Source organism: Prosopis cineraria, unplaced genomic scaffold (genome assembly GCF_029017545.1).
Source record: "Prosopis cineraria cultivar Desert tree isolate PC_DT_omini unplaced genomic scaffold, ASM2901754v1 PC14, whole genome shotgun sequence".
Classification (NCBI taxonomy): Eukaryota; Viridiplantae; Streptophyta; class Magnoliopsida; order Fabales; family Fabaceae; genus Prosopis; species Prosopis cineraria.
This window is the reverse complement of record NW_026555345.1, coordinates 8,053,007-8,065,220: the sequence shown is the minus strand read 5'-3', so window position 1 is coordinate 8,065,220 and position 12,214 is coordinate 8,053,007. Positions and strand designations below refer to the sequence as shown.

The following is a 12,214-nucleotide window of genomic DNA, read 5'->3' as shown; positions in this document are numbered from 1 at the left end:
TATAACAATTGTATTAATAAGTATAATAATAATTATAATAACCATAATAAATGAAATTATTTTTTTAATATTATCATAATCATTAAGTGGCCTTTTTTTTTAATGCTACGAAATTGTTCAGTAACAATGGATTGTGGCATTTCATGAAAAAAACATCATCTCTTGTTATTTTAATAAAATTGAAAATAAAAAAATAATTAATAAACGGTGACATTTTCTTAAAGAAATGCCACCTAATGTATTTCAGCTTTCATTCTAATAACATTTTATTTTTAATTGCTATAAATATATGTTATTAAATCTCATTTTTGTAATAGTGTGAGAGATGGAATTTAAAAATAAAAAAATGTTTAGTATGATAGAAAAACTGAGAATAGAATCTTGGTATGATTTTCATTCTTTCAATTCAATATTTTAAAACATTTTTAATTAAATTATATTTTCAATAAATTAATTAATTATCTTTAAAATCACACACTTTTTTCATGTTTATTTGGCCCCTATGTAATAAGGTGTCTTAATTAAAAAATCTTATTAATTACATTCCTAAAATTCATCAATTATTGCACATTGATAGACCTAAAATGTCTATATTTTTTAATTTCTTACCTCTAAATAAATATCTTGTATTCTTGTACGGTGGGAGTACTTAATATAGATTACTTGAGCATAGAAAAAAAGGCCAAAAACAGGAAAAGACAATAACATTTTTGTCATCTTCATCTTCGTAGTACTATTCACCCGACGAAAGCACGTCACATATCGAGTTCGGCATATCAAAACAAATTGAAACCAATTAATCCATCATCTTTAACCCAAAAAAAAAAGATCCTTTCATCTTTATAATTCTTCTCAATTTTAAATTAGATCCATGTAATTTACTTTACTTGAATTGAGTCTTGTAATTTGATATATTAGACATATTAATTTCTAAAAGTTAAAATTATTAATAAATGATTTATTTTCCCAAAATAAAAACACTTCGAGGTTTATAGAAAATTTAATTTAATGTTTTTTCAAAAAATAAAAATCAGTTTAATGCAATATTTACATTTTAATTATTTTTTTACAAAATATATATATAAAAAATTTAAAAGACATAATCTAATTATATATGATGGCTGCATGGGAAGGACCTTTCAAGGAGCATTTTGAACAAGATACTGTGGGTGAGATATTTTTTCAATATGAGAAAAATTGACACAATCCAACTTGCTTTCAGTTTCAGACGCAACTTATAAGCACTTGGGAGGATTATTTGTCAATTTTGTTTAATCATGGAAATATTTTTTTTAATACGTTATCTGATCGAATCAAATTTGAGCATTTTCCGATCTAATTGAAAGTAGTTCTCCCAAAGGCATTTATGTCATTCTCCATATTGAATGTTCAGTGGTGGGGACTTTCCTATTGTATAAGTGGAAGAGTCTCTGGTTTCAAAACGTATTTCCTCATTTTCCTTAAAAAAAAAAAATAGAACACAGTCATTATTTTAAGTAATATGTATAACAATTCAATTTAGATGTTAAACACAATTAAGACTATTCTCCAAACTTGTATAGATTCTATATATGTCTGGAGGATTGCGTGTCATTTGTAACAAGAACCGCTGTATATGTACAGCATGTAAACCATGCATATGCGAGAATGTCCAAATATAAATAAATTTGAGCTAATGTAAAAAGTCTTTCATACAATAAAATTAGGATTAAAAGATTATATATATGTATAAATGTTAAAAGATCCATGAATTTATGTTTTGAGATTTTCAGTTAAAATATGATGCACTTCTCCGTTGAATGTACATAATTTATGTTTATATTTAGTGACAAGAATAGAATTGATCGAAAGCCACTATACAGGTGCCAAATTACCATTCAAAATCTTAATAAAAAAATGTTACGTGTAAACTTACGGCACCGAACAAAACTTTCCTTCCATTTGAAATATAATTTAATAAATAATTCAATGTTCGAATATTAATTATATACATCTTATGTAAGCATAAACGTGTGCGTGTGTATACTTTTCCAAAATCTGACATAATCATGATAATAAAGAAGACTCTTGTTTAATTACAGCGTATATATACATCTATAAGCAGTGTAGATGTTCATCCTATATCTGTGTGTTTCTCAAAAGCTCACAAAAATATCATAAAGATGGAAACCAAAATAGGCAACCAATCTTATGAAGCATTCCCAATGAATGGGGGCCAAGGCCAATATAGCTATGCTAAAAATTCCAATATGCAGGTTCTTCAATCCCACCACTTACTTCTTCTTGTTTTTTTTTTTTTCACTTTCTTCTTTTATTTCTTTATCTTGTTTATTAAGCTCATAATTTTCCTAACATTTTCAATATTACATTTCTATATCTCTTCTATTTCAACTCTTTATTTTTCCATTCTAATTTTGATTTACTCATCTACAAATTTTCAATGACACAAATTCATATATATATATATATAAATGCATATAAATATATCCTACGATTTAAAACTATCCATAGGCATAACAAGTAAAAATGCAATTTCTATCAACTTAAATTGTTCTGAGTAGTAAAAGCTCTTGTATTTCAAGTGTATAGTTGGAAGTTTTATTCTGAACTCTTAAATAAAGATTAGTTCAGTTAGTAAGAATTTGATTTATATATTCCACAAGGTTGTGATATCAAATCTCCCCGCCGATATGAAGGCTTTATTAGCAAGTTATTTGTAGATATATCTATAATTGGTTGTTGAATCTAGAGTCATACCTTGGCCTAGTGAGCCTCTGAACCCAATTTATCTAAGCTTTCTGTTATCAAAAAGAAAAAGGAAATTCTATAGTCCAGAAAAATCTATCATTTACCCTCAATACCCCAAGCTAGTTTAATCTTATGCAATTGGCAGAAGATACTCCTAGTCTCGCGGGAAAAAAAAAGTGTAATTTCTATATATATATATATATATATATATATTCAGTTTGCTTTCAGTTAAAGTTTGATGTTCAACACCCTTGTTTGCAGCGAATTGGAGCAGATATCACCAAACACATTAGCAGAGATGCCATTATTGAGAAACTTGATGTTGAATCACTTGTGCAGCATTCCTCTAATGTTATCCGCATTGCAGATCTGGGTTGTTCTGTTGGACCTAACACCTTCTTCACAATTCAAAACATTATAGATGCTGTGAATCTCAAAGCTCAATCTCAAGGACATGGTTTAGATTCATCACTTGAATTTCAAGCGTTGTTCAATGATCATGCTGGTAATGACTTCAACACACTTTTCAAGTCTCTTCCAGAGGATAAACTATACTATGCAGCAGCTGTGCCTGGTTCGTTTCATGGAAGATTGTTTCCAGAATCAAGCATTCATGTCCTCAACTCATCTTATGCTCTTCATTGGCTCTCAAGGATACCTAAAGACATAGTTGACAAGAACTCTCCTGCTTATAATAAAGGAAGAATTTACTTTACAAATGAAGACAAGAATGTTGCAGGGGCTTATTCTGCACAATTTGCAAAAGACATTGAAAGCTTTCTGAATTCAAGAGCCTTAGAACTTGTTCCTGGAGGTATCATGACTCTTATTATTCCCTGTGTCCCACCAGATTCTAAGAATGCATTTCAAGCTCAGGCAAACATCATGGAGAATATTCTTGCAGAGATGGCAAATGAGGTAATAAAAAAAATTCTCGGATCCTAATTCTCTCTGCTTTGACAATTCGATGTTGTGTAAGAGAAGAGATAGACGGCCTATGTGGGACTCATCTGATATGTGGGGTTCGCTTTTAACATGTATTTATCTCTCTCTTTGAAATACAATAGCAGAGAAATAGAACCAAATATTTTGAAAGAATGACACTTAGGTCTTGGCAAAAAATTTTCAAAAATGAGTTACAAATATCAATTTAAACAGATACAAATAAGAACCTTAGATTTGTTTTGAGAGTTATATTTGAAACTTAAATGTCCTATCTACAATTAAAACTGATAAATTTACATTGGTTTGAATTAATATCTCCAACTTTGCTAGAAATGTAAGAAATTTAACTGTCATTAATTCAAAGTTTTGAGACTTAAACCTCATTCTCCCAAACGATTTTCCCTTGTGATTTCATAGTTAATTATTGTTTGGTTGATACTGATGTTGATTTTTAACCAATTTTCATTTTGCAAATGAAGGGCTTAATAAGCCAAGAGCAGATTGATTCCTTCAACATGCCTATCTACATGGCAGCATCAGAAGAGGTAAAAGAATTGATTGAGAAGAATGGCAAGTTCCAAATTGAGAAGTCAGAATTATTATATAAATTATTTGACAATAAGAGCCAACAAATAGATGCCCATAAAGCTTGCATGCACCTTAGAGCAGGGTTTGAAGGGGTTTTCAAGAATCATTTTGAAGAAGAAGGCATTGTGGATGAGTTTTTCATTCAATTTGAGAAGAAATTGGCAGAATCCCCCTTTCTTTTTTCAGATCCAGCTTACAAGCAGTTGGGAGGATTATTTGTCATTAAGCTTCTTGCTTAAGCATTGTGTTTGTGTTTGTATTTGGGTCTGACTTTTCTATCAATTATATTCTGTAGAATAAGGTACATTGAAAATATATATCCAATATCAATAAATAAATAATAACTTTTGTTACATTCGAAAGCTGATATCTCTATGGATAATCTGTAATGAAAATTATCTGCATAGAAGTCAAACACGTTATTAATATTACAACGACGGGGATTTTGGTGTTGTCCAAGTGGAAGAGTCTTTGGTTCCTATTTGTATTCCGTCATTTTTATGAAAAACAAATGACGGTCAATTTAAGTGAAATTAAATAATCTAACCATTCAGTTGATTTAGATGCATGTGTTAATATTAATTAATAATATTTGGGGGGAATTTCCCATTAGGCAGGTTTTCTAAATATTGCGCAAAACTTAAAACAATGACAAGAATTTATTTAAAATAAATTGTTTTCTCAATTGAAAAATGAAAGAAACTGTTTTTATTTTATTATTTTGAGAACTAGTGTTTTGTAGAACATGTTCTGAGAATAAAAAAAATAATAAAAATAGGTGTTTTTTTTTATTCTCTTTTGTTCTCCAAAACAAAAATCACAGAATACTTAAAAGTTATTTTTATTTTTCTATTTTTCAGAATAATATTTTATTTTTTTATTCTCCAGAACACTTCTTGAAAATATATTATCAAATAGATTTTTTTATTCTTTTATTTTGAAGAACAGAAAACTATTCTCAAAATAGATTTTCAAATAAGTCTCATATTTCTTTCTTTCATTCTAGCCATATCACTATAACCAAACCTATAATTTAGCATGCTTATGTTTATTTAATAGCCATGTTTTTAAAACGGGACGAAGTCTTTTACCAACAGTTGTAAAAAGATGTGGCTATATCAATTGTGGGTAGAACATAGCCATGGTTTTTCAAATTAAAGTCACGTTTTTTGTAAAAACTGTGGCTATTGTTCGTGCATGTGACAATTGTCAGACTTAAAGCTTGGTTTTCTCAAAAAAGAAACATGGCTCCAAGCTTATATTTTCAAAAAAAATTCAGCAAATTTCTTTTCAGTAATTTAAATATTTTTTTAAAAAATCATTAATTTAAATAATACAAAATTTATATTATTTTTTTATTTTTTTTTGCAATATCTTAAAAAAATTTCTCGCAGAATTTAATTTCAAAAATATTTTTGATGATTAAATTTTATTTATGTGATTGTTAGATTATTAATACATATGATTTAGATTATTAGTGCAATTGATCTAGTATTCATTCAAATGACTTATCTGTTGCTGGTTGCTGGAGAAGTATATATTTCTATTTCTACTTGTAAATTTATGGTTTGAAATATTTTTAATCAATATTTTATATATCACTACCTATAAAACAAAAATAAAAATATAGTTAGAAAATTTAAATTAAAAGAAGGCACTGTAAACTAGAAAAGAAGAAAAAAGAAGAAGAACTGACTTGAAATTATGATAACCGATGAAGTTGCCTAAAAAAATAAAACGATATTTAATAACAAAATGACAACATGCAGATCAAATATGGCCACAGTTGGGATAGAAAACATGGTTCGTGAGCCACGCTAAGGACAAAAACGCGGTTGATGCCACTTATTTTAATAATTAAGAAACACTCATTTATTAATTTCTGAAAGTAGTTAAATTTAATTATTTTACTTTTTACTTTATAACAACAAAAATGAAATGCTTTTATTAATAATTGTGAATAATTAAATTGTACTGATAACAAAATTATTGCATAATTAATTGTATTTTATTATGTAAATTAATTGTTAAATAAAATTTAAGTGAATAAATTTATAGTATTACTTTGAACCCATTAATTAATTTCTAAAAAAATTTAATTGTTTGTCTTAATAATCAAATTAATTTGTTTTAATTTATACTGTATAACAGCAAAAATGAAATATTTATATTAATGATTGTGAATAATTAAATTGTTCTAATAGTAAAATAATTATATAATTAATTATATTTTGATATGCAAATCCTAAAATTAAAATTTAAGTGAATAAAACTTATAATATTAATTTTAACCAAAAAATAATTATGTAATGGTAACAAATATATTATATCTCTAATAGCTACTTTTTTATTTGCTAAATAAAATTTAAGTTCAAGTTAATGAAAGTTATATTATTAATTTTAATATAAATAATTTATATATTATTGATAAGCTATCACACCCTTAATATTATATTACTAACTAGAAAACATCTTGATATGAAATTTTTCATCAAAATTTTAACAAAGTTAAATATAAAGAAAACAAACAAAACAAATATTTATTAATCCATTACAAATAATAATTCCAAGCAGAAATTCATCTATGAAAAGAGTTCAGAGAATTGTTCAAGTTCATATTTATTCTATTGTCTGGACTAGTATTGAAAGATGAATCCTATAAATAAAAATGTAACATTAGAAAATATAAGATAAAAAAAGTATAAATAAAATAAGTTGAGCGCATTTTACTAAATTAAGGTGTCGCATTTGTCATTTTACCTCCATTGACTTCATTATTCTTTCTGTCATTTCTTGCATAACTAGAAATTGTTCCTCCCTTTCTCTTTCCCTTTCTCTTTCTAGAGCCAACCTTTCTCTTTCCATAGACAACAACTCTGCTTCCCTCTTGTAAATTAGCTCTCTCTTTTGCAACTCATCTTGCAATCTCTTGTTTTGTTCTTCCACTTGTGATGCCCTTACTTTCATTTGATTGATTTCTTTTGCAACTCATCTTCCCTCTTGTAAAGATGTCGGTGTTGGACCTAATCCCAATCCTCTCACATGTCCGTAGCGATTTAGGCCTAAAACTTGCACTAAAATATCATTACCAACACTAGAATCTGATGAATGTTGGCTTTCATATTCTTTAAGTTTTTCCTATTTAAAAATGATATTATCACAAACATTCTTCTCAATATGCATCACATCAAGATAATGGCCAAACATATTATTTGACTAATAAGGTAAATAAAAAAAAATACTTCTCTTACGCCACTGTTGAGAATCCTTACCACTTGAACTTTGAGTCCTTTTTCTAGATCTTTTATCATTGCCCATACCAAAGGTCACATTAACACTTCACCTTGCTTCAAAATTTATTTTCTTGATCGAACCTCAGGTGGCATTCTTAACTTTGATTTTTCATCAAATCAAGCACAAGCCAACCTAAATTTTTATGTACCATCTAAAAAGCGTCAATGACCCATTAAAAAGTCCTAAGTTGTGTCAAGTTTCTCAAAGAAACTAAGGTGTAGTAGTGTGAGTACCCTAGGTCATTCTATCCTTAAGGAGCAAGCATTTTGCAACCAAATCAAGCTAATGATATGATAAATTAAAATTCCAAAATTGAATTGATGAGTTTAAAAGAAAATTTAGATGTTTTTGTTTGATTTTAATGTGAAACAAATAAAGATAAAATGTGTAGAAATCAACTAAGTATTAAAGAAGTTTCTCAAGGTTAGATTCCACCACTTTCATTCTTATTCTTGGTCACCTAGTTTGAGATTCAATTACCTTCTTCAATTGGTATTTGAAGGTGTCTTAATGACCATCAAGACTAGGTGATAGTGATTAGAACCTAATAACTACTTAGAATCCAATACACAAATCACCTAAGTTAAATACACCAATATGTGATTCAATCCTTGAAACTAGTCTTAGCTCTTGCTTTGATTATGTTTAACACCTTAAACCAATCAATATTATGATCTTTGCTAGAGTTTAAGACCTAAGTAATAGCTAATACAAGTCCAAAGCAAGAGATTGAAATGAAAATATGTATTCATTCATCAAAACCTTAAGGCGTAAATAAAAACACTTAGAGTATACAACTAGTACAAAAATTAAATACACATCCTCTCCACTTTAGAACATGAATTTTAGCCATAATGATTAATCTATAACCTAGAATCAATCTTAAGAGCATGAATTACATAATTAAAGAAGGAGAAGAGAAGAATTCAAAGCAATTAAAGGTAAGAGAAAAGGTTTAGGAGAACTCAAGATATGGCTTCATCTTCCTTGAAAAGCTTTAAGAACCTAGCCTCTCATGGTGAATTCTTCTTGAATCCAAGGTTGAATCCTCCTTGAGATGACTTCCATGGCTCTAATACTTGCTTAAGACGAAGGAATGTGGCTAGAAAAGTATAGGAAAATGGAGGAAAATGAGAGAAAATTTGGATGAAGTAGTGCTAGAAATTTCAAAAAAGTGATAGAGAATGTGTATGAATTATGATGTGAAAAATGAGTGAATGAGTGTGTGCACGACCAAAAACCTCTATATTCAAATTGTGATATTGTAAAATGAGTAAAATAGGATGGGTTTTAGGTTGTTAAAGCCATAAACATTTGAAAATACTTAACAAACTTGGTTAGGAGGTTCAAGAATGAATGTGGCCACCATTCAAGCTAGATTAACTTAGATGCACATGTAGCTCTTGCATTCACACTTGATTAGAACTCAATAAACACTCTTAAAAAGATGATCAAAGGGTGATTAAAGGCTGACTGGTCAAAATCCTCAATGATTAAATTCATTAAAAGCTCTTTGAATCAACTCTTACACATGTTTCACTCTAGGGTTTTCTTGCCTTATACTTTGTCTTATAATCCCATCTCTTAGCCATTTAATCTTCATCTAAATCCTTGTTTGCACCTGTAATTATACATATAAGAGTGATCAAAGCATGTGTGGAAAATTTCAAATTTAAACTCAGAGCTAATTGTAAGATACAATGCCATTTCCAAGCTCCTAAGTTATAAAACATGACAAAAATAGTATTAATATTTTTTTCTTGAAACATCCTATAACTTATGTATTTTAATGCTTCTTTGAAACCTAGAATGAGTTTGAATCTCAAATTTATTTCATTGATTTTAGGAAAATAAAAGACACAAAATAAGCTAATGTTTTAAAATTGCCTAAAAATTGTTAAAATAATCAAAATATCCTGAGACTATAAATGAACCCTAATTATTCTAAAGGCTTAGAAATGGCTAAATATGCAAGAATTGAGTTCCATCGATGCAACAATTCAAGAAAATCATTATAAAATGTATGCAAATAATGCAATATGCCACCATAAAACACCATTTTCAACTATAAGGTAGTCGAAATGATGTGCAATCAAAATTACAAGTCGGACATGCTAATCCTATATGAACATTCCATCCAGACAATTTCCTAAGATCAAGAAAATCACTAATTGTCCATATTAGTGCTGCATGCATTTTGAACATTTCATTGGAATAAAAATCATATGTTTCTACTCCAACATTCCACAAATCCAAAAGTTCTTGAATTAAGAGCTATAAATACACATCAATGTCATTTCCCAAAGCTTTTCATTTAGGAATTATCATTAAAAGTATGAATGAACCCTCTTTCATACACATCCATAGGGAAAGATTATTGTAATGACCGAAAATAAAAATTATAAAGTTATAATTAATAATTGAATTAACCCAAAAGCTTGAGGAAAAAACATTTAAAAAAATTTAAATGTTGATCATAAGGTCATTTGATTATATTTTATATATTTTTAGAGTAAATTAATCAAAGTAACTAATGGCTCAATAGTAATTGTTATTGGCTTTAACTTTAAGAGTTGGGTTCGAATCCTCTTATATTGAGAGTGAAATTTTTATTTTCTTCAATCTCTACAAATTACCATTTTGCCCAAAGAGAATCAGACCCAAAAAAAATGTGTTTTATTTCTTCCATCCTCCTCTTCCTCATTTTTGAAAAGTCTAGACCAAGTGAAAGGAAGAGAGAGATCATCCTTCGCTTGCTTCTTCCATCCTCCCTTCACCGTCGTTCAGATTGCCAGTCATGCAACCGAGTACAGTGGTTCAGATAGTTGATCCTTGGGTGCTCACTCCATTAGCCTCTGCGTCCCTCTCTATCGTTGGTATGATCTAACCCTCTTTCTCTTTCTTCATTTCTTCCATTCGAGAGTTGTGAGCACACAAGTAGCTAGTTTAGGATTTGTGGGGGTCCAGTTCGTGAGTTGGAGGCTGGTTAATTACTGTTGTCTTCTCCCCTATTCAGATTCAATTTCGTCTTCTTCCTCCCCTACAATTTGTCGATGCCGATCGCTGTCATGGTAGGGATTTTTTTAAACTCATAGTTTCTTCCATTTTGCTTGTTGCTATCAGAATGATGAGTGGCAGTAAACTTTCTCCTTAATCCCCTTAGTTTTGTGTTGCTGCGTGTGTGCTTCTATGATTCCTTGATTTTCTTTTCCCCAACTCCAGTTAATTTTTTTCCATTTTTGTCGTTGGTGATTCTGAGGTGAAAAGCATTGATCTCTGCTTTCTTTCTCCTTGATAACTCAACCCTCATGTGTGTATGTGTGTGATGAAACAATATGGAAGTTGCAATTTTTCTCTTGATTTTTTTTGGCTGCTGTTCGTGGCTGTAAATACATACATATACATATATATATATATATATATATATATATGTATATGTATTAATTTTTTTTATTGAAGCAAGATGGTGACACATATGGGTTATAATTTTTCTATTAAACTAATTTTGTTTGGATTGGTTGATGCTAAAGAATTGTTAGAGTGAAGCTAGAAGAGAATAGTTTAGATGGAAAACTTGAAGATTGGTAACTATAAAATGTTTGTTAGAGGATGTTAGAAAGAAGATTTGACTCAAGAATTAATAATATGTAATTATTTGAATTTTTAGAGATGAATAGTTTGTTAATGAAATATTTAAATGCTAGAGTTTTTACGAGTGGATTGAAAAGGATATATATTTGGTGCTTGATAAAATGCTAATGAGGAATATATATATATATATATATATATATATATTACATGCAAAGCTTTGGTTTTAAAGTTTTAAATTTATTATAGTTGATTATTGGTGGAAATGTTGAAAAGGAATTATTGTAATGGTTGGGAGTTGAATAAAATTTTTATATGATTTATAGGGTGTTTGAAAGATGAAAAATTTGATTAAACTTGAGAGGAGAAATTTGAATTTCAGGTAAGTGGATAGCGTCCCAACTGATATTCTAATAAAATTTCTTTTACTAAAATATTACATTTTTATACAAATCCTTTTTACAGCAACAATGTAATTATTGAATATTTTGTTGATTAAAGTACTTTATTTTTGTGAAGTTATCTCTACCAGATTTGATAATTTTAATTTATCAATAAATACAAGTTTGAATTCTAATTATGGGATTTTCATTCTAAAAATTATTGAATTGTTATGAAAAATGATTCATGCGAGTTCAACATTGAAAATGAAAATTTTATTTAATAGTGATTATATTCTCGCATGTTTGAAATTGGTTTGAAAGGGGCTTTATACAGAACACTAGTTGCTAACGACAGTTCCGTTAACCTTTAGCGCACCATGGTACACTAAGCTAGCAGGGTGTTTATAAGATGTGCTAGCCCCGTGCAATAGCCAACGCACGTGGACCGGAGGGATAGTTATTCGTGAGCATCTTATTCACATTTATTTTGTGGCTCTGACCACATTTGGTTTGTATTACCCTCGTGGACTGTGTGTCCACGTTTGTTTTGTAGTTTCGGCTGCGTTTAGTTACTTACCCTCATGAATTGTGTGTCCACGTTTGTTTTCGTGGCATAAGTCGTGTTTGGACTGTATGTCCACATTTGTTAATTATTCTGATAAATCCCT

At 29.0% G+C, this 12,214-nt stretch overlaps 1 protein-coding gene across 1 annotated transcript; it reads left to right on the top strand.

The window, feature by feature from the left end:
• Positions 1–2,130: 2,130 nt before the first annotated feature.
• Positions 2,131–4,634, top strand: LOC129293844 (loganic acid O-methyltransferase-like). Its single transcript, XM_054931956.1, has 3 exons — positions 2,131–2,255; positions 3,010–3,666; positions 4,173–4,634. Exons 1-3 carry the CDS (start codon positions 2,163–2,165, stop codon positions 4,518–4,520), a joined length of 1,098 nt encoding a protein of 365 aa, XP_054787931.1. The 5' UTR covers positions 2,131–2,162; the 3' UTR covers positions 4,521–4,634.
• The last annotated feature ends 7,580 nt before the right edge of the window (positions 4,635–12,214 follow it).